This window comes from Canis lupus, chromosome 2 (assembly GCF_003254725.2).
Source record: "Canis lupus dingo isolate Sandy chromosome 2, ASM325472v2, whole genome shotgun sequence".
Lineage (NCBI taxonomy): Eukaryota > Metazoa > Chordata > Mammalia > Carnivora > Canidae > Canis > Canis lupus.
This window is the reverse complement of record NC_064244.1, coordinates 13,272,202-13,295,218: the sequence shown is the minus strand read 5'-3', so window position 1 is coordinate 13,295,218 and position 23,017 is coordinate 13,272,202. Positions and strand designations below refer to the sequence as shown.

Below are 23,017 nucleotides of genomic sequence, written 5' to 3'. Positions count from 1 at the left end.
GCGACCGCGCGGGCCTCGCCCCGCCCCCTGCCCGGCTTCCGCCGCCCGCGGCTCCGCCCCGCCCCGGCCGCCCCGCCTCCCCACGCTCCCCATTGGCCGCCGGCTCCGGCGCTCCCCGAAGCCACCAATCATCGGCCGTGTCTCCTTACAAAGGGTAGAGAGACCCCTCCTCCCCGAAGCCGTGCTCTGACCCGGGAAGCAGGGCTGATGGCTTCATTGAGTTTAACGCGAACTCCAATCGGAGAGGCAAAACGCGAACACGATTATCTAATCGCATTTACATAAAGGATCCATACGTGAGCCCCGAGCAGCCCCTAGTAGTCAGCCCTGGAAGGGTTTCTGCGGGCGAAGAGCCGTCAGCTTACGCCCATGCTGTGTACATACCGGTGCACTCCCGTCGGGTTCCATCACCACCCGATTCCCTGTCACTTCCTATCTGGGGGGCGGGGGGGGGGCGCTCTGTTGCCTCAGTTTACAGAGGACTGGACGTCTATTGGGACCCTTCCAACTCCAAATTTCTATGAGCTGCGGAAGCTGAGTCACCCCCTGGGAGCCAGTGCTGTTTAGCATTCAGGCCTTGAACAGAAAATCACCGAATGGGAGTCTGGTTTGACTTTGTTTTTTTCTTTCCTTCTGTCTGCAGAGGAAGAAAGAGCTGTCTCATTCCCCTTTACCAGAGGTGGGGGGGGGGGGAGGGGAATCAATAGGTGTTTAATCTGCAAGGGAGATGAATTTCCCATCCAACCCAAGGAGATGTGGAATAGCTCTGGGCTGAGGATTGATTGAAGTGTCAGATGTCAGAGCCTGCAGGGGCGATAAACAATCAGCAACCCGTTGCCTTACGGATAAGAAGTCTCAGGCCCAGAGATGCTAGGGGACTTGCATCGGGCAGCCCAGCTTTCAGAGCAGAAATACTGTGTCCTTTCTGCCCCATCATGCGGGACAGCTCAGACCATTTGCTTTCCCCTGGGAGCCCCGGTTTGCTTCTTCCTTCTCTCATACCGTCCAGTAATAATTGGCAACGTACAAATCCAGTCCCCAGAAACTGGAGGCAAGGACCCAGCTGAGTTTTTGGAGAGTAGCCAAGGTAGATTCCTTGAAAAACAAAGAAGCTGCCTTTAACTTGGGCACAGTCCGAAACTCTGGAGCATTCCAGTGATTCTGCAACTCATAGGCTTTTCGCTTTGCAGGACTCGCAGATGATTTCACAAGCTTTCCAGACCTTAAAAGGCAGAGTGATGAAGCATTAGGTCAGCAGCAGGGTGGCTAGTGGCTGGATTCTCTCATTCCCCAAATATCCCAAACCCACAACACAGAATCAGTTGGATTTGGCACCTGTGAAGTCTTGCAGTCATCCGAGGATAGATTTCCTCATTTTACCAAACCCACGTCACCTCATTCCCTGTACCTACAGCTTGTGCCACCTCCTCTACCCCAGCCATCAGGGCATTTGCCGAACTCATTTACTACAATCTCATCAAACAGGAAAGGCTTTTGTGAGGCAAGGGAAGAATCTCAGAAGCTTTCCTCTGGCCTCTTCTTGCCTGCTGTCTCTGCCCATCTTCTGCCCCAGGATGCAGCCACCTGCCTCCCCCACCACAGGTACCAAATCAAAACAGCTTTCAGGTAGTGTTCTTCTAGTCTTCTGGTTAATTTCTAAAATCCAACTTTTCCTTTTGCTTCAGAATATCTTCAACACTGTTCTCAAACACACAAGCAGCCAAACTGGTTAACCATCTGCACAGAAATTGGAAGTTCATGGTGATGTCTAACCATAGGAAGAAGGGAAAGGAGGAGGAGGAGAAGAAGATAAGAAGATAAAGGGCTAAAATGCATCTTTTCCCCGCCCTACAGAGCAAGGTTCAAAGTCTTTTCTACCTGAGTTCAAAGCAGAGCCTGTCCCATCAGTAATTGGCAAACGCTTTGAGCACCTATTCTGGGCTGGCACTGGAGGTATACTGGCAAACAAGCCAGACTAGGCAAACACTCACCCCTACAGCACTGAGGCTCCCGGCTGCAGTGGCAGCCTGCTGGTGGAGGTACCTAGTGCGGTAATAGTGTGACACATTTAGTTGGACACTGAGGGAACAGAAAGGAGGGCAGAGGGCTGGAGCAAAGTACTCAGAGGTAGTACAGTGGTAGGAGGTGAAGTTGGAAGGGAAGGCAGGCCCAGATCTTGCAGAACTTAGTACTCCTATGTAAGGAGCTGGAATTTTAAGTCCAATGAAAAACAATCACAGGGTTTTAAGCCAGGGAGAGGCATGAGCTGATTTACATCTCTAAACACCACTCCAGCTGTTATGTGGCTAATGGACTGTAGCATTATCTAGAGAGGACTCTTCTTGGCGTGAGGAAAAGCAATCCATTCTTGATCTGGAGTCGACATCCCCATTCTGGACTTTAAATTGCCCCAGGAGGGAACACTGGTAGGAAGTAGTTAGTCCACCCAGTCTAGCTTGAGGGTACTACTGATTTTTGGCCTTTAGGTTTACAAATCAGTATCTTCTGACTTCTTTGGAATGAACCTCTGGGCAAGTGGACACAAATTAGTTTCTGAGCCCACAAAGCTCTGAACTAGATTCTGTCCAAAGTTCCACCCACCTGTGAGGTCGTATGAACAGGTCAGAGCCCATAAACCCCTCCCAGCTGCAGCCATGTGCTTTAAAATATTCTCATGTTTATGGATTGAAAAAAATGAGTGAATGAATGAACAAGTGAAAAACAAATACATGGCTGGCAGGTTGGCTAGAATGGTGGGTGGAAGGAATCAGTGTGTATATGTGTGTGTGTATGTGTGTGTGTGTGTGTGTGTGTGTGTGTGCATGGAGCAAGAGAAAGTTTGGGCAAATTAGAGATAGACAGGGTAAGGTCTCAGAGAATAGGGAGAAGACAAATCAAGAGGGCCAGTGGAGATGTTAATCTGGCCCCCCTACTGATTCTGGAAGATTCCTCAATAAGCCTTCCAGTCTCTTTGGTTGCCTGGACACCTGCACAAATGACGTGAAGCAAGTGGTCACCATCTCCTCGAGTCCTTTGCTCTTGGAGGGCAAGTTCAATCATCCTCTCTTCAGACTCTACAGCTACATTCACCCCTCCCTGGGCCTACAGATTTTCCACCCCTCCCCATGACCGCCTTCCAGCTCTGGGTAGGGTTAGGAGGACCCAGGGATGCTAGGTGAGGGTTCCCTGTGGGGCCAGAGCCCTCCCACCCCCATTGCAAGGCTAGTCCTCTGACTCTCAGGGACCCACTTGCACAAAGATGGGGTTAGATGGTACCAAAAAGCCTCATCTGACCAAGTCATCATCCCCCACTTCCACATTGTGCCTCAAGAAGGGAATCCAAGACCCAATACAACACCTTCAACTGGGCAGCACTCTGGGCCTCCAGAGAAAAAAAGCTTTGTAGGGAACATGTCACTGGCTTAGCAAGACCAGGAAACAGATAACTCAGTCCCACCATTTTGCTGTGAGCCCACTCTGCTGGGAAAATCTGGCTTTTCTGATTCTGGTGGGAAGTCCCACTCTGCTCTGTTAGCCAAAGGCCAAGGCACCAGTAACAAGAAGATGCAGGCCCTGAAAGCATTCTGTGAGGTTTGCTTTTGTTCTCATGCAAGGTTTCCAGCAGGAGATAAATGCTTTCCACATGGCCTGAGAGTGGAGGAGGCTTCTTTCCACTTGCTTTTGATCCTTAGACACTGTAGCGTGTAAACAATCATCATCCCACAGACAGTTTCCAGAAACAGAACCTCGCTTACTGACCTCCTACCCCCACCTCTGAACAAGACAACCATGTTCCCACACCACCCTGCACCACCCCACTGGCTGACGACCCAGGAGCCATGCCCCTAAGTCCCCAGGGAGCTCATGATCCAGAGAGAAAAGGCGTGAAGCAAAGGATGCCCTGGATGGCCATTTTCTGTGGTCCCTTGGGCTCCCTGCCCAAAACTGTCTTCCTCAGAACCCTCTGGGCTCCACGAGTGCCCTGAGACAGACCACAGCCCTCCCCTCCTACTAGCGTGAAATCAGATTCAAACACACACACCCGCTGGTGGGGGATGAACGTTCTCATTGATGGCGGTGGACACATGGATTATTACAGATTTACTCTCTTTCTGTAGTCAATTTGTAATACATAAACATAAAAATATTCCCTTAAAATGAATATACTCTTTGATGAAGCATTTCTGCTTCTAGGAATCTATCCCAGAAAATCAGCCAGAATGTGGCAAAAGGAAAAAAATTTAGAAAAAGCTTAAGTGCCCAACAATAGAGGGTTAAGTGGTCTCTTGTACTTTCAGTCAACACTTACATACTCTTATCAGACATAATTTTTGAGTTCACATCCTGCTATATTTGTTTATAATAAGTTATATATGCATACAACTGAACTAAAAATGGTGTGCACACTACAAAACGTACAGTATGGAAATTTTAACCAATATTCTAAATTTTTTATTTTACTCATTAATACTACAGAAACATTTTGGCTTAGAGTAACATGATTTTGGATATGTGCCATTATTTCTCAAAATCTTATCTCAACACTTGGTGATACAATAATTAAAAGGCCAATATATTTTTATACTTGGTTATAAGAGTTGTCATAATTGAAAACAATCTTTTATAAAGACAGATACAAATAGAGGAAAAGCATAATTGGGAACACATTAAAAAATTTATTTTTCATTCTCATATGCTAAGTATACAGAGATTTTTTTTAACCTTTTAGATTTATTTTTTAATAATATTTTTTATTGGTGTTCCATTTGCCAACATACAGAACAACACCCAGTGCTCATCCGGTCAAGTGCCCCCCTCAGTGCCCGCCACCCAGTCACTCCCACCCCCCCACCCTCCTCCCCTTCCACCACCCCTAGTTCATTTCCCAGAGTTAGGAGTCTCTCATGTTCTGTCTCCCTTTCTGTATTTCCTACCCTTTTCTTCTCCCTTCCCTTCTATTCCCTTTCACTATTACTTATATTCCCAAATGAATGAGACCGTATAATGTTTGTCCTTCTCCGATTGACTTATTTCACTCAGCATAATACCCTCCAGTTCCATCCACATCGAAGCAAATGGTGGGTATTTGTCGTTTCTAATGGCTGAGGAATATTCCATTGTATACATAGACCACATCTTCTTTATCCATTCATCTTTCGATGGACACCGAGGCTCCTTCCACAGTTTGGCTATTGTGGACAGTATACAGAGATTTTTATTGAAATTAGGCTAAGAGATTTTCTCCTGCTAGCATTTCAATCTATAGATCTTAAATTTTTTGTATTTTACATGAATACATCCAAAATACTAAAAATTTCACTGGAAGATCTTTAAATAAGTTAGTAAATTTAGCTTCCACATTTTAAAGTGGGTATAGGAGAGTTTTTATATATAACTGCACTTTTTGCAGCAAGAGTCCTATAACACTGGAAACAAAAATGCTCTATTTCTTTCAAAAAGTTTCATGTTTTATTCATTTTTTTAAATGTCACCATAATTTGAAGAGACAAACCCCATATAATTATTTACATATTTTAAAAGCTAAGTAACATAATATAGGAAGCCACAAAAGTTCCTAACTCATTTTTATATTTATTAACTGTTAATTTGCTACACGATACACATCTAACTTTTGTGTACGTGAAAGATTTTTTTCATTCTCTATGTCCTTAATATTCTAACATAAGTATTCTATGTTATATAAACATATATATTATACAAATCATATATATGTATATAATAATGAATTGATATATAAAATATCATGAAGATTCTACTGTATATTAAAAGCTTCATTTTCTTAACTGAAGCACATCACTGATGCTCAGTGTAGAACTTCCAGCTTCAAATTCTTTGCTGTAGTAGGTTGTCTAAAAATAAATGTCAAGTGCAGTATAAATTATCAGTTGATGTTTGTTGAGCACTTAGTACACGTCAGGCATAGTTTAAGCACCCTACACATATGAATTCATTTACTTTTTGCAACTACCTGTCATGTAGATACAATTATCTCCATTTTACAGGGGAGGAAATGGAGACACAGAGAGGTTAGGTGACTTGCCCATGGTCACAGAGCTAGCAAGTGGCAGCACGGGATTTTGAACTGTGACCAGGATCCAGGGACAGTGCTGTTCCCCACAACGCTAAACCATTATCTGTGCAATGATGCTCAAGAATCTTGTTGTTGGGGTGCCTGGGTAGCTCAGACCATTAAGCACCAGACTGGATTTCAGCTCAGGTCATGATCTCAGGGTTATAGGATGGAGCCCTGCATCTGGCTCTGTGCTCAACGTGGAGTCGGCTTGAGACTCTTCTTCTCCCTCTGTCTCACCCCTCAAAGATAAATATATAAATATATATAATCTTAAAAAAAAAGAAGAAGAATCTTGTCGAAGCCAAAGCAGGTGCCCTCTCTGCACTTAATACTTACATCATTTGTGTTGTTGTTGTTTTAACCATTACTGAAAACCTCGTTGAATATTGAGAATATATGTTCTTCAATTATCCTTCCTAGAGTGGCTTACACAAACATAATTCATGTGTTTTGTTTTGTTCTGGAAGCAGAACTTGGCAACTGCCATAATTGAATCCTGTTGGAAACACATGGACTTTCATCCAAGTATGTGGCAACACTCCCACACTGCATTATGTATTCTCATACTTGTTTCTTCAAACATTCAGCAATTGCTTTCCTTGCAGCTTCCAACAGTATTTTCTGACAATTTTGGGCATTTTTGTCATGGTATGTGGCTTTTAAGTTTCTAAACATTTATTAGTTAGTAGTTTAGCAAAAATATTTAAGTACTAAAATATTGCTTGACTTTAAACATCAGTGACATGTTGGGATTTACCCTTATAGCTCGATGTCTATATTTTAATGTCTTGCCTATGGTGATAGTCTCATTAGCTAATATCTCTGTATATAATACACAGCTAAGGTAAGGCCATCATGAGTGAAATGACTATATATCCATTATTCACATAATCTTCTCAAGATATTAATACACTTTCGCCTGACTTTTCAGATCTGATGATATTGGAGCATTTTTCTTTTACATCTAATAAGAATTATGACATGCCAGAAGTTCAAGAAGAATCCACTCTGCCATTTTCTGGTTCTCTTCTCATGCACTGTGTTTTCTTTTCAGGAAGATGTTTAGGCCACCTGTTCATTTTATAAAGGTTAAAAGTTAAAAGAATATAATCGGGCAAAATCTCTTTAACCTAGACTCATGAACTGCAGTAAGCTGCAATTTGCCAGAAGCAAACAACACCGTGGGGGTGCCACTGCCCACCCCCAGGACCCACAGGTGCCACAGGTAGCCATGGGACTAGCTGGCCGGGTATAACACCAGGGCGAGTCCAGCAGTTAGAGTATCAGTAAACTGTAAGTTCTCTCTTATGTTTGGATAAAAACTCGTATGAAAGGAAGTTGTAGTATCTTCTTCCCTCATTCCAGTGGACTGGCTTGCATGCACCCCCAGCTTGGGGACCACTAGGGACCACTTTGCAGTTATTAAAAATTATGTTAGAGAAGACTACCTATAAAGACGTGGGAAAATAGTCACAGCATTATGAATGGTAAAAAGTTTCAAAAACACGGATGCCCAGGTGGCTCAGTGGCTGAGTGTCTTCCTTTGGCTCAGGGGGTGATCCCAGGGTCCTGGGATGTAGTCCCACATCGGGCTCCCCACGGGGAGCCTGCTTCTCCTTCTGCCTATGTCTCTGCCTCTCTCTGTGTCTCTCATGAATAAATGAATAAAATCTTTAAAAAAATTTTATTTTAAGTTTCAAAACCAGGATATACAGGATAATTTAATTTTATACCTTAAAGTGTATACACACACATATGACAGTTATTCATATAAATGGCAAGGGCAAATCAAAATGTTTGTCTAATAATACTCCTGCTCATCTGCACCTGAACCAAGCTGCACCTTCTGGGGTAAGTGGGTGTGGAGGGAACACAGCACCTCGGGAAGAGCGAGAGGAGGTAGCTGCGGCAGGGATGAGCTCCCAGCATTGGGGGACAGATGAGAGCAGCCCAGTTGAGCCGGGGCCTCCTGATGACTGGATTCTGCCGGCCCGGTTCTGCCGCCTGTGTGGCTCCCTGCCGTGTCCTCTTCCTGGGATCAGAGACAACAAAATAATAGTAGTATTTATTATCGCTGCTGCCGTGTATGGAGGCCCCAATAAAACCATTGGCCCTTCACACACATCCTTTCTTTAAATCCCATTAACAGCCCCTAAGAGGGCAAGTTCTTTCACCTTCATTTTTTATAGATAAGGACACTGGGCCCCAGAGGTTCAAGTCCCCCTTCGCCCCAGGCCTCAGGGGCAGGGAGCGGAGGAGCTAGGCCCTGGGGCGCCCGGGGTGGACTGTCTGGGACCCTGCGTTCCCTCCCCTCTGCAGCCCTGCATCTGGGCAGATGGTCAGTGGGGAACTTGGACTCCTGTCCCCAGGCCCGCTCTGGGGCCGCCAGCAGCAGCAGGCAGGAGGCTCTCAGGGACACCTCACGAGGCTCCCGGTCCACGGGATGGCCCGCCCAGCCCCCGGCAGGGTTCCCACTCCCGAGGCCGGCCAGGGAGCGCACGTGTGCGTGTGTTCATGTGTGACGGGAGGTGTGTGCGGACGTGTTTTGAGAGGCACACAGACTCTCTCCAGCCCAAACTGGGGATTGAACTTTCATGTGAGGCACCAAAGGCAAAACATGTGCTCTGTACACTTGCCAACTCAGAGCCTCTGCCTCGAGTGGCCTACTTTATGGATGAGAAGAAAAGCCCCACACACGTTTAAGAGGCCACCAGGGGAGCTGATTATGATTTGTAAGAGCAAATGCTGTTACCCACAACTCCGTGTTTATGGATGACCTCTGCTCACTCTCACTAGTGTAAACTCTGCACAAGACACCGTATATACGCGGGCCAACCTAGCACTTGGCGGGCAGACCCAGGCCGCACTGGTCAAGGCGCCGGGAGGAGCGGGCCCCACGGCGCCCAGATGAGCACTGACACCAAACAAAGGCCGGGAGGACAGCTGCTCCTGCGCGCAGCTGTGTGGCAGTTGATGGAAGGTGACAGATCCCGTTAAGTTATGCAGCTGGGTGCACGCAGAGGAGCCGTGTCCCCGTAAATCAACAACAGGCTCCTGCAAGCCGGGGGGCGGGGGGGGGGCGGGGGTTGGCACAGGCCCACTGCCTGGGTGAAAAGGAAGAAAAAGAAAGGAGGAAGGGGAGGGTCTGTGATTATCCTACAACTCTTTTTTTTTTTTTAATTTTTATTTATTCATGAGAGACACACAGAGAGAGGCAGAGACACAGGCAGAGGGAGAAGCAGGCTCCCTGTAGAGAGCCCAATGTGGGACTTGATCCCAGGACCACGGGATCACAAACTGAGCCAAAGGCAGATGCTCAACCACTGAGCCACGGAGGTGTCCCTGTGGTTATCCTACATCTTTGAAAGCCAAACTTTGAGCCCCAGGATCCCCCAGTCACCCAGTCCAGAACCCCTGGGAGAGTCTCAACACTGCCCAACCTGGTGCAGACAGCCTGGGATCTGGAGGGGACACAAGGGTGCTGGTTCTCTCAAGACAGTTTGCCTCTGCTCCTTGATCTGCCTCAGCCTGAAGGCACTGCTCCCCGACAGCCACAACCAACTGATCTGCAAAATGGGCACTGGATTCGCTCCCTCCAGTCCTTCCAGCTTTATCAATCCTGCTTTCAGGACTGTGCAGAGCCTGGGGGTGACATTCCTCCCCGAGCGGTGGAAGACAGGCTATGGACCGCCAGAGCTAGAGAGCTCACAGTAGGCACTGTGCCTGTCATCTCTTTTACTTTGCAGATGAGGAGAGGTCGCAGGCAGGCCCAAGGTTGATGATGGAGCTTGAAAGCAGAGCCCAGGTCTCTCGGAGGCCAGCCTGGGACCCAGTGCCACAAGACGACCAGGTGAGGTCTCCTGCTTTGCAGCTGCTACAGTTTGCAATGGCACTTGCTCTAAAAACGATGGCCCTGAAATAAAACCTAACGGATTAATTCCTTAAAAATATGGTGTTTGGTAAAATAAATAAATGTGTAAATAAAGCCTTCCACTCCAGCTATCTTAGTTTTGCTTTGCTTCCCGCCCGCACCCCCATCACCTACTGCCCACAAGGCCGGAATACATCGCTATTATTCACAGAGCAGCGCCGCTCCTGCAGACACCATCAGAGATGCTGAGCCTCTGGGAGAAGGTGAACAACCTCAGTTGTGTTGACTTCCGATACTACAGAAACAAAGGGAAGGGGGAAGTGGGGACAGAAGGGAGAGTAGAGGGAGAGGAAGGGTGGTGAAGGAAGAGCTGTGGCTCCCCCTCTCTTCCACAGCCTGGGGGCTGCCTTGTGCTGCCTACCTATTCTACCTGCAATGCTGTGCACATTTATGAAAAATCACACACACTCTGCTTCCCTCGGGTAACACCCTGTTTAGTATTTAGAAAGGGAAAATCTCTTTTGAGATCTTCTCAAAACTAATGGCAAAGGGGGACACCTAGGTAGCTCAGCGGTTGAGCATCTCCCTTCAGCCCAGGGCATGATCCTGGAGTCCCGAGATCGAGTCCCACATTAGGATCCCTGTAAGGAGCCTGCTTCTCCCTCTGCCTGTGTCTCTGCCTCTCTCCCTCTCTCTCTCTCTCTCTCTCTGTGTCTTTCATGAATAAATAAATAAAATTAAAAAAAGAAAAACTAATGGCAAAGTTGCATGACTATGAATGCACCAATGCCACTGAACGTATGATTACAGATGGTTGAAATGCTTAATTTTATATTACATATATTCCACCACAATTTCTTTAAGATTTCATTTATTTATTCATGAGAGACCCAGAAAGAGAGGCGGAGACACAGGCAGAGGGAGAAGCAGACTCCCTGTAGGGACACCACTGTGGGGCTCAATCCTGGGACCCTGGGGTCATGCCCTGAGCCACCCAGGCATCCCTCCACTACAATTGTTAAAAAGGAAGAAAAACCTAATGGGAATAAAGAGAAGAAAAGTGTTCGATTGTTTCCGAATCTAGCTGCTGGAAAGACTGTCCAAGCTTGCTGGTGCTCATAGGAGGGAGTGGCACCCACGAGGGCACACCTCGGTCGCAGGTACCCTCAAACTTTGAGTCCTCACCCGTAGGAAGCAGGGCAGGTCCGAGGCTCCGTGTCCGCGGGGTGTGCCTGGGCTCTGAGCCTTCGGTCCAGGCTGCATCTACACCCATTCTAGATGAAGGGGGAACAGGTTCTCAGAGGCTGTGTTCCAAGGCCACAACCCTGGGAAGGGTGGATATAAAATCATTCATCAGCAGAGCTCATGAGCGTGCCAGGTACTGTGCTAGATGCACACATAGACCTTGCCCTCCTGGAAGCCCCAGGAGATGCACCCTTAAGTCCCACCTGTGTGGTCACAGGGCTGGTGGAGGAACCCCAGGAGCACATGGGGGACAGGGGCGGGGGTTGCTGACTCTGAGAAGCTGGGGTGTGAGGACCTGTGCGGGGAAGGCCCCAGGTCAGAAAGTATGTGCCATAGAAGTGACTTGAGAAACACATTATTGGTTCCTCCCAAAGTTAGACACAGATTTATCGTGTGCCCCAGCAGCTCCACTCCTAGGAAATCGACGAGAAAGAATGGAAAGCACCACCTCAAACAGGTGTCTGCACATGCACGTGTACAGCGGCATCATTCACAACAGCCCCCAAGTGGAAGGAGCCGATGAACCGACAAACAGCATGTGGATTGACATGGTCAGTGTGTTATTCAGCCATAAAATGGAAGGAAGCCTCGGAAACCTCATACTAAGTGAAATAAGCCAGACACAGAAGGACAAATACTGTACGATTCCACTTCTGTGAGGCACCTAGAGTAGTGACATTCATAGAGACACATCTGAGGTTCCTAAGCTCTAGACATGAGAACGGGAGTTGTGGTTTAATGCGTATAAAATTGTTTGGAATGGTGAAAAAGTTCTGGGAATGGCTGCACAACATTGTAAATGTACTTAAGGCCACAGAATTACACAATTAAAATGGTAAATTTTGGGTTACATGTATTTTTCCATAATAAAAAAGAGTTCGCCAGTTACTTAACTCCTCGTTAAGTAACAAGGGGAAAAAAAACGAACCCTTATCACCCTCAGATTACGTAAGGCGGAGCGAGAAGCCAGAAATAGGTAGGTGGGCTTTTGATTCCTTCAATGGCACACCCGATTTTCAGACCAAGCTGCTCACTGCGGTGAAAAAAATACTGGATAAAATAGAAACAAACTCCTTAAAAGCATCACTAAGCTGACCAGATAGTAACTATCAGGCTAGAACTAAGGGCAATGGAAACCCAGAGGGGTAGAGAGCATTGAAGCATCTCAGCTGCTTTGACCTTGAGAGCTGTTGCTAAAATGGACAAACTTGGGCGCCTGGGTGGCTGTCGGTTAAGTATCTGCCTTTGGCTCAGGTCATGATTCCAGGGTCCTGGGATCAAGTCCCACACCGGTCTCCCTGCTAAGTGGGGAGTCTGCTTCTCCCTCTCCCTCTGCCCACCCCTCCCCAGCTCTCACATGCCTCTTTCTCTTTCACAAAAATAAATAAAATCTTTTTAAAAATAAAATAAAATAGACAAACTAAATGGATCTTACCTTAACAGCCTCTTGGGGGCAAAGGAACGGAAACCAAGGCCCGGGATTCCCCCAAGACAGGGCAGCCAACAGGACACCCTCTCCCTTGGAAGCTTCCACTTGGGCCCAAGCCCATTCTCCCCGCCTTACATGTGCACACAGCCCAGGGGTCATGGCAAGACGCCTCTGCAGCCAGCAAGCAAGATGAGGGAAAACATGAAAGGAACAACACATCCCTGGGCACCAGCCCTAAACTGGATTAGCAGCCTCGAGTTACAGGGAAATTCGAGCTCAGAATCTGGTGTAGGGCGATCGCAGACGGGCCCAGCCTACTGGACCAGCACAGAGTCAATAAGCATTAGCAGCTAGCATCTCCATCTCCACCTACCCAGTCCCTGCCTCCTCCCAGCCTTTGTGACCTCCTCCGGCTGCACTGGCCTCCTCCCACTTCCTGGAAGCACCCATGGTCTCCTGGCCGCCCGCCCCCCCCCCCCCCCCCCCCCGCCAGGCCTTACCCTTGGGGCCCTTACCCTTGGGGCTCTACATTCTCTCTGGGAGCAGCTAACCTGTACTCATCCTTTTGACCTTGGCTCCACTGACATTTCTGCAGGTAACCTTGCTCTGCCCCCAAGTCTAAGTCAGGCCCCTTGGTAAATACACCTTCATAAAACTTCCTTCCCTGCTTCCAGAGCACTTAAATTAGTTTAGTTTTTTTTTTTTTCTTAAGGATTTTATTTATTTATTCATGATACATACAGAGAGAGAGGCAGAGACACAGGCAGAGGGAGAAGCAGGCTCCATGCAGGGAGCCTGGCGCGGGACTCGATCCCGGGTCTCCAGGATCACGCCCTGGGCTGAAGGTGGCGCTAAACTGCTGAGCCACCCAGGGATCCCTTAAATTAGTTTTGAATTAGACATTTATTAGTGGGATTATTTGATTAATATCTCTGTCCCTCACAAGACTATAAACACCTTGGTAGCAGAAAATCTATCTGGTAATATTTGTCATAAATTCTAGTATTTAACACATTCAAAATTATTTTTGAATGGCTGAATTGCAGAAGCTCAGAACACAGTTTCTCCCAACTTTGCCACTTTGCCTTTGTCAGGCACTGATCTTTCTGAAATTTAGTTTCTCTTCTTTCATAATGGAATAGTAAGACCTACCCACCTACTTCCCAGGGTTCTTATAAAGTCCAAATAAACCCCAATATATGAACAATGTAAGGAAATTTATTATAGGATTATAGCTGGAGTAATATCAAAGTATGCTATATGACCAACACTTTTTGGGTACTTACTATAAACTAGGCACTATGCAAAGTGTTCCAAATACATTATCTGATTTAATCCTTATTTTAAAAACCGTGAAGAAGATGCTAAGGTTTTTATTCTACGAACAAAGAAATTGAAGTCCTAAGAAGTTCAAGACATCTGCTTCAAATCCAGTTGAGGAATTTGGGATCTGAACTTAGGTCTCTCTGGTCCCAGTGCCTGCACACTCTTAACCTCCATGCCTCAGTGTCATCCCAGAGCCCCGCTTCGCCAAGCCCTGCTCTGAGGCAGTAACGTCCACTCTGGAACTGACTGGCTGGCTGGTTAGGAATCAAGGAGTGAACATCAGAGGTCCTCTCCTATCCACGTCTTTCCTGAATTCACTAGAACAAACATATCAGAGCACAGCACTGCCTCGTATAAAGAACCTAGATCTGCCGGGCAGACCCAGCTCTGCAAAGCCTTCTGCCTCCTCACAGAATGTTCCCATGATTCTGATGATGGTGCTACTTGCCTCATCTTGTCCAAGATCTGCTTGGTTCAAGATGACTTTACTCTCGCCCTCTGCTTGCAAACAAACAGTTCAAGCAGTCTTCAGGAATCTGAAGATCATGGGAGGAGAGGCTGATACTAGAAGTGTTTTCTCATCTAACCAAAGGTTTTTAAAAATGCTCTTTCAACCTTAAGACAAAAAACCGATTTAAATTTTTGCCACGTTGTCTCCAGATGCAAAAATACTGTTTCCTAAGTTTTTGAATGGAATTACACTTCAGTCTACTTTGGAATCAGCTTACGGTTTCCATTTTGCTCTTTGGAAGCCTGTCATGTGGTTATGACAAAGCTGCTTTCAGCTTCAAACACCCAAGGAGTGGGAAAACCTTCTGTCCAGGGCCTAGCAGAGTGATGTATGTACGTGGTATGTCCTTAAAATCCCTCTGGGTAGTAAAGATAAAGAGTGAAGAGTTCCCACTGCTGTTTTCTAGGACCCTGAGATTAATTCATATAAACAAGAAAAATCCAAAACAGTAAGAGCTCGATGATTATATTTCGAACATCTAAACTAGGTTATGAGTAGATCGCTATTTTACTTTAAACATACGCACACTAAGTTTACTTTCTGCAAAGAGGCATTTCCAGCTTCTACTCCAAGCTCAAGGAAATTAAAACACACACATATCCCATCTCAGACATATTTTCACCAAAGATAATGAACAGAACAGACAAATCAGTCTGACAGGTAATTTACCACTAATGGTTTGATTTCATCAGTCTAGCCACAATGCATTATGAACTAGGAAAATTAGACAAGTCAAGAGCATGATAGTATCAGTGTTTAATGTTTATTTTCCATTACCTGGCAGCACAATTATTCTCAATAAAATATAACCATTTTCTAAGAGAAAAACTTGAAGCAGGTTGGCTCATAAAACAGTAACTATTAAAGTTTCAAGCAGACTCAGCTACTTGGAGAAGGAGACCATGTGCCTTTTATTGATGAGCAGTGTGAAAAACAGACAACAATGCAGACTGATCGCTCTGTTTAGGTGAAATGAAGGGAAACAAGGGCAGTCTCTGCACAAATCACTTCCATACTAAGTGAAAGATGGTTTTCTCCTTCACTTTTGAATGTTATGCAAAATGTAGTCATTTTCAAAATGAGTGGACAGTTCTGTGTTGGTTACCCCAACCCAAAGCAACATAGAACAGAGATCTTGAAAATCTTATGTCGGGCAGCCCGGGGGCCCAGTGGTTTGGTGCCGCCTACGGCCCGGGGTGTGATCCTGGAAACCCGGGATCGAGTCCCACATCAGGCTCCCTGCATGGAGCCTGCTTCTCCCTCTGCCTGTGTCTCTGCCTTTCTCTCTCTCTCTCTCTCTCTCTCTGCTGTCATGAATAAATAAATAAAAGCTTTAAATTTTTTTTTTAAAAAAGAAAGTCTATGTCAATATAGACTAGATCAATAAATATCACACATACTCTGGTGCCTTAAGCTGAAGTATAAACTCATACCAAAGGGATTGAGACAAGAGTCTTAATAGATCTCACTGCCTATCAGACTTCTCAGATACTGAGTTCAAAAATGGGTAAGTTGTTTGAAATTAGTCTTGGATACTACTATACAGAGAGATTTTTTCTTCCTAACGATCTGTTTTGAAGAAAATAGCAGAACACGACCCGGAAAAAAATTAGATTCCTTACATTTTAAATGTAATTGAAATGTTCCTAATTTTACTATTGTCCCTTTAACCAATCCCAAACAAAGCATCTGAGAATTCAAGAAGAGTTTTAGGATAGCATCTTAGGAGTGGAAAGAATTACACCACCAAAGCTGAATGGGGATAAAACAGTTTCTAAGGCTTGATTAGGTCAATCTAGATCTTTCCACCAAGAAGAGTAAATTGAGGGCTGATAGAAAAAGAACAGCAGTAGTAATAATAATAGAGCTATCGCAGGGACTCCAGTGTGTAGAAACTGAAGCACTTACAGTTGAGAATGACTAGATGTCCTGTTTCTCATGCAGCTCTCCCACACTAGTTTAGCACCCAGTGATAATGAATCGCTTAGTACCTTCATGATTGCTATTCCCCTCCTTCCTTGTCCATGTTTCTACTGGCTTGTTGGTCTTTCACTTCTTAATTTCTGAGGGCTCTTTATATATTAGGAAGATTAGCCCTTTGTCTTTGACAGATTCTCTATTTCTTTTGTGTCAGTCTTGGAAAGGTTTTTTATCCCTGGAATTTGTCCATTATATCTAAATCTTCAAATTTACTGGCATGTTTCCATAAAATACTTTTTTAAAGATTTATTTTTCAAATTATTCATTCATTTGAGAGAAAGAGCATGAGTACACACAAGTGGTGGGTGGAGCAGGGGGAGAGGAAGAATCTCCAAAACACCTCACACCCAGCGCAGAGCCAATGGGGGTCTTGACTGAAGGACCCTGAGATCATGACATGAGCTGAAACCAAGAATCAGACACTTAACCAACTGAGCCATCTAGGCACCCCTCCATAAAATTCTCTTACTATCTTTAAATATCTCTAGAATTTGCGATGACATCACCTCCATTTTTGTGCTTGATATGGACTATTTACTTTCATCAGTTTTATTAGTTTTTTTCAAATGGCTGTTTTTTGGGCTTTACTAATCCCTACTTGTGTGCACTTAACTATTTTTTTCTTTTAATGTCATTACTTCTGTGGGTTTAATTTGTTGTCTTTTGCTTATTTATAGGAGGTGAACTGTCATTTTCAGTATTGTTATAATATTTTTTAATTTCCATTGTAATTTCTTCTCAGACCTCTGAGTTATTTACAAGTGTACTGTTTAATTTCCAAGCATATGTGATTTTTATAGTTCCATTTGATGCTGATTTCTTGTGTAACTCCACACTAGTCAGGGAGCACTCTGTAGTTCACTGAAAGTTGCTGAAATTTTCCTTAACTGCCCAACATTATGTCAATATTGGTAAATGTTAACATGCACTTTAAATGAACATGCACTCTAACACTGAGGGTGAAGTGTTCTACACGTATCAATTAGGGCGAATTAATTAATGGTGTTTACATTTCTATATCCTTGATTTTTCTTCACATGTTCCATCAGTTATTAAGGGAGGTGGTTAAAATTTCTGACCATATTGCGAATATGTCTCTCTCTTCTTTCAGTTCTGACAGTTCTAGCTTTCCATGTCTTGAGGCTATGTAAATAGCTGCATGAAATTCAGGCTTTTTGTATCTTTCTGATAAACTGGCTCTTTTACCAATATGAATATCTTTATCTCTAGTCATCTTTTTTGCCTTAAGTCTAATCTATAACTCTGTTTCATTGTTTGTTTTTTTCATTCTTTTAAACTTTTTTGTGTAGTTGCATGACTCCTGTAAGTTGTATATTTGTAAGTTTTGATTTGGTTTGGTCAAGTAGGACAAACTTTTTTTTTTTTTAAAGATTTTATTTATTTACTCATAAACAAACAGACACACAGAGAGAGGCAGAAACATAGGCAGAGGGAGATGCAGGCTCTCTACAGGAAGCCAGATGTGGGACTTGATCCCAAGATCCCGGGATCATGACCTGAGCCAACAGCAGATGCCCAACCGCTGAGCCACCCAGGCATCCCTGTATGATAAACTTTTAAGTAAAGCATTTAATCTTTTCACATTTTCTGTATTATTTTTGTTTTGACTTACCATCTATTTTTTTTTAAAGATTTATTTATTTATTTTTTCATGATAGACATACAGAGAGAGAGGCAGAGACACAGGAGGAGGGAGATGCAGACTCCATGCCAGGAGCCCGACGTGGGATTCGATCCTGGGTTTCCAGGATGGCGCCCCGGGCCAAAGGCAGGCGTTAAACCGCTGAGCCACCCAGGGATCCCCACTTACCATCTATTTGTTTTCTATTTTTCCCATCTATCCTACATTACCATTTTTCCCCACCCCCCCTTTTTTATGGTTTTCAGTATTTCATTTCCTTTACTACAGTTTATTAGATTACAGTAAGTCTCCTGATTCATTAAATCTGATATAAATTAGTACTTCCTAATTTATAACTCTAATTTATAACTTCCTAATTTATAACACTTCCTAAACAATGTCAATACCTCAGAATATCTTGGCTCTATTTGCCTCTCATCATTTGTATTACTCTTGTAATATATTTTAGCCATGTGAGCACACACAAGTAAACATATGCATGTGTGCAAGCCCCACAAATCATACCTATATACTTAACTTTTTAGGTAAATTTGTTTTCACTATGTCCCATGTAACCGTTATGTTCAATTCTTTATTTTCTATTCTTTTGTCTTCCTGAGTTTCAGTCTGGATATTTTCTTTTGACATATCTTCTGGTATAATTCTCTCTTCAGCTGTATTTAATATGTAAGCTCACCTTTGAGTTCTTAATTTCAGTTACTTTATTTTTCAGTCCCAGAATTTCCATTTGAATCTTAAAATTTCTAGTTCTCTACTGAAATGCTTGATCTCTTCATTTAATGTCTTCAACATTCTAATCACAGCTTTTATAAAGGACAATTGCAATATCTGGAACTCACGTGTAACTTTCTATTATCTGTTTTTCTCTATTGATTTTCATCAGTTATTGCTTTATTTTCGATTTTTTTTGAATTAGATATTCTGGATGACCTTATAGTCAAGCATAGAGGGTAAATTACTTTTAAAATTGTAAACACATTCCCACCCTCTTTCTTATTGTGCCATAATTGGCATACAAGGAAATTCAGAGATCCTAATAGTTTGAGGAACTTTGACAAATACATAACTCATGCCCCTATCAAAATATGGCACATTTTATCACTCCTATGCCTCCTTCCCAATAAATTCCCTTTCCACAGAAATTTCAAGAAATGAAGGTATAAACAAATTGTGGTATACACACATAATGGAATATTGCTCTGCAATAAAAAGATGATACACTCATCATAGGTTCTGGGTCAATCACAAACATTCTGCTGAATCAAAGAAGTTAGACAGAAAAGAGTGGATGTAGTATGGCTGCGTTTACATGGAACCCCGGAAAAAGCCAAATCTAATCTATAGTTATAGAAAGCCCATCAGTGGTTGCTTGAGGCCAGGGACAGAGGACAGGTATTGGCTGAAAAGGGGCACATGGAATTTCTCAGAGTGATGAAATGTTCTTTGTGTTGTGGTACTGGCTTACACAAGTATATGCATTTTTCAAAACTAATCAAACTGTACATTTAAAGTGGGTTTATTTTATGTAAATTCACCCCAATAATATTTAAAAAGGTTATCAGCTTTCCAAGTTGTTCTTGGCTGGAAGGTCCATCTGATACAAATTAATCTGCCACAGAAGCCAGAGCATGTCTATTAATATAATTTTGTATATGACATCAGCCCTATTGCTTAATATTCTCAGTTCTGTATTATTTTCAGGGTTTAATGCTTTAAGTCATTAACAGATAATTTTAACAACATGGTATTAAGAGAAAGTCTTAGGTCATTCAATAGTATTCTGGTACTATATCACCAAGCTCTTTTATTAATACTCTCAGTATTCAACACCTGGATATCTCTCTAAAAATAACAGATGATAATTTTTATCTGTTTATCCACAGGACATTGTGTACAATTTCATCAAAGTCTTTGCTGAATCTAAGATTATATTTATAGCATTCCTTTCTGGTGAAAGGGATGGTGGATACCATTTTTTAACTTCAGAAAAAATTGTCCATTTTGAGACTTGTGAATATTTTCTCTATTACCTATTGAACATCACTGACCTGTTCTTCTTGGAGTCCACCTGCAAGTTCTTCAGGAAGCAGAAGCATATTAGGATGTAGTTGGCCTTGTCCTGGAGATAGAGTCATTTAAAACTTTTCATAGCTTTTCCTTGTTCTGCAATCATATCCCTGCATTACTTATTTTACACTTTCCTATTTGAAGATTATTCTGTTTGCTGGAGATGTAGGCCTTGTAAGTCTTTATCTGAATATAGCTTAAAAAGCACTCTTAGCAGACGTCAGGATAGTTGAAGGCCTTAATTCAATGGATTATTTCTGTTATATAATCTATATTAAGCAGACATCATTCAATTTTCCAAATAGGTAGGTGGCATCATGTAATTATACTGATGTGCTACATATTTCCTTTTATTTTCTCTTAAATGCCCTTCATCATGCTTCCAATCGTTAGATTCATGTATTTCCTTACAAATAAATGCCTTATTTAGGTATCACACAGCTTGCCTTTCTTATTCAATCTATTTCACTTGGATTGAATCTTACATATATTTCTCCATTTGCATCTGGTATGAAGTGTTACTTTTGAAAATTCTAATACAAATCACATGCTCTTTTTAAACAGATGCCCAAAAGATTTGCTTTTCTTTATACTCTATTTCACTAGACTATATCTTGGTATTGATTATTTTAAGTATTAGTTATTTGCTGTGCTTTTTCAATATAGAATTTCAATTTCTTTCCTAATTTCAGGTTCTTGAAGTATTTTTATTTTGCTTTTTTTAATTTATTTTTTATTTTTTTTATGAACTCCTAGTATTTCCATGTTTGATCTTTGCCTATCTTCAATGACACTTTTTAGTTAAAAAAAAAAATCTTGGGCAGCCCAGGTGGCTCAGCCTTCAGCCCGGGGCATGATCCTGGAGACCTGGGATGGAGTCCCACGTCAGGCTCCCTGCATGGAGCCTGCTTCTCCCTCTGCCTGTGTGTCTCTGCCTCTCTCTCTCTCTCTCTCTCTTCTGTTTCTCATGAATAAAATCTTTGACTTAAAAAATTTCTTTAAAAAATTAAAAAAATTTTTCTTTATACTTTAAGGTATTATTGATGTGCTTTTACGTTCCTATGTACAATCTGAAATATTTCCTTCTAATCCTTTCCTGAGTTGTCAAGCTCTTATAATTGTTTTATGTTGTTCTTTCATGTGTTATATGTCATTTCTTAGACTCTGAGTTCCTTTTGCAATAATTGTTTTCTTTTGTGAGCACGTTTCCATTTAACACACACGTTATTGTGCTCTTTATTCTCTAATTTTATATGGGATTTAGCCTTAATACTATTATTTTGCTCATTTTTGTGTAAAATTAATTTTCTTGAAGTTTTGAAACAGGATTCAGGAAAGCTTTGTTAACAGATTCATTCTTGTGTTGTTTTTGCATTGTGTTAAAAAAAATGACAGCTTGATTCCTGGGATTTCCTGGCTCTACTCCCTTTCCCCACTTTGAACTAGACAATCTTTTGGGTCTGGTGTACCTATCCTGTTCAATTTAGATTCCACTCTCAGCAACTTTTCTTCAATGTGACTTGTTCTGAAGAAAGCTCTGGCAAGTTGGTTTTGAGAATTCATGGAGGCTAGAATGTTTTAGGCCCTCAAGTCCTGATGGTTATATTGTGGTTCTCTGGTTCTCAGAGCTAGTTAGACACTAACCTGTTGCTTTTTTCTTGTTCCTCTGAGACACTAGTTTCATTGCCTACCTCTAAGGTGTTGGTGCTTTAATCCCACCTACTAGTATCCGGAGGGTTGCAAGAACACCTTATTACCATCAATAAGGTATCAATAAGGTAAGAATATTTTTACCATCAATGTGATTATGTTGTTGTTTCAATGTGTAAATTGAAAAACTATGCTGTCACCACCAGAATCTTCTCCATGTATTTAATTTTATACCAAAGTATGGGGATTTCTTTTGGAACCACTATTGTTATTAAATCCATGCTTTTCCTAACACTTATTGAGAATATTTCACTTCCCATTTTAATGTTTCATGGCTTGGATGATCCAATTATTTAAAACCAGGCCTCATCAATTGAAACTATGCTTCATCAAAGCCGTCAGTATTTCTTATATTTGATAAACTCCTTACTTCACCTCAACAAATACTCAAGAATTATGTCATTAACATGTTACCAAATTATGCAGCAATAAATCTTAGCTCAATCTCAGTAGACTGGCATGACCACAACACAAGTGGCCAATCTGGAAGGCACACTAATAAAACTACTTGAGATTGACCGTTTTTTTTTTTTTTAAGTTTTTTTTTTTTTTTAATTTTATTTAGTTATTCATGAGAGAGAGAGAGGGAGGTGGGCAGAGACACAGGCAGAGGGAGAACCAGGCTCTATGCAGGGAGCCCGATGTGGGACTCGATCCCGGGACTCCAGGATCACGCCTTGAGCCAAAGTCAGATGCTCCACTGCTGAGCCACCCAGGCGTCCCAAGAGATTGACCATTTTTAATGCACCTACTCAACACAGGTATAGGTCAGAATTATATATCAGCTGCCCTTTACCAATCTCAAAATTATAAACATAAAAGCAGGGATTCCATCGATTTTGTTTACCATTTTATCTCTAGAGGTTAACTCTATGCTTTAACACCTAAAACAAATTGAATTTGTTGAATGAATGAATGGGCTCTTAGCAGACTGCTGTATTAACTCTCTTTCCAACCTCCTATTCAGTGGGAGATGTTTCAGTATTACCCATCATTTAAGATAGCAACTGTATGTTGTCTGATGCTGGCTCTGTAGAAGCATTATTGCCAACTAAATATGCTACAGTTGTTTAGAATGATAAGATGGGTAAGAAGGTTGTCACTGTTCAGGCAATCAATTT

At 42.8% G+C, this 23,017-nt stretch overlaps 1 protein-coding gene and 1 long non-coding RNA gene across 5 annotated transcripts in view; one reads left to right on the top strand and one right to left on the bottom strand.

Moving 5' to 3' along the window:
* The first annotated feature begins 139 nt into the window (after positions 1-139).
* On the top strand, positions 140-4,826 carry LOC112670364 (uncharacterized). The gene is made up of 3 exons (XR_003142914.3): positions 140-296; positions 1,486-1,602; positions 1,686-4,826. It is a non-coding gene; the product is annotated as an uncharacterized LOC112670364 (long non-coding RNA).
* A 2,942-nt stretch (positions 4,827-7,768) lies between these two features.
* ARHGAP12 (Rho GTPase activating protein 12) overlaps positions 7,769-23,017 on the bottom strand; it is a 147,761-nt gene continuing 132,512 nt past the window's right edge. For all 4 annotated transcript variants that reach the window (XM_049097134.1, XM_049097119.1, XM_049097144.1 and 1 more), the window contains 2 exons: positions 11,151-11,239; positions 7,769-8,126 (listed from right to left, as the gene is read on the bottom strand). In XM_049097134.1, the coding sequence (XP_048953091.1) occupies positions 7,912-8,126; positions 11,151-11,239 (304 nt within the window). In that variant the 3' untranslated portion in view covers positions 7,769-7,911. The remainder of the gene's footprint in view (positions 8,127-11,150; positions 11,240-23,017) is intronic.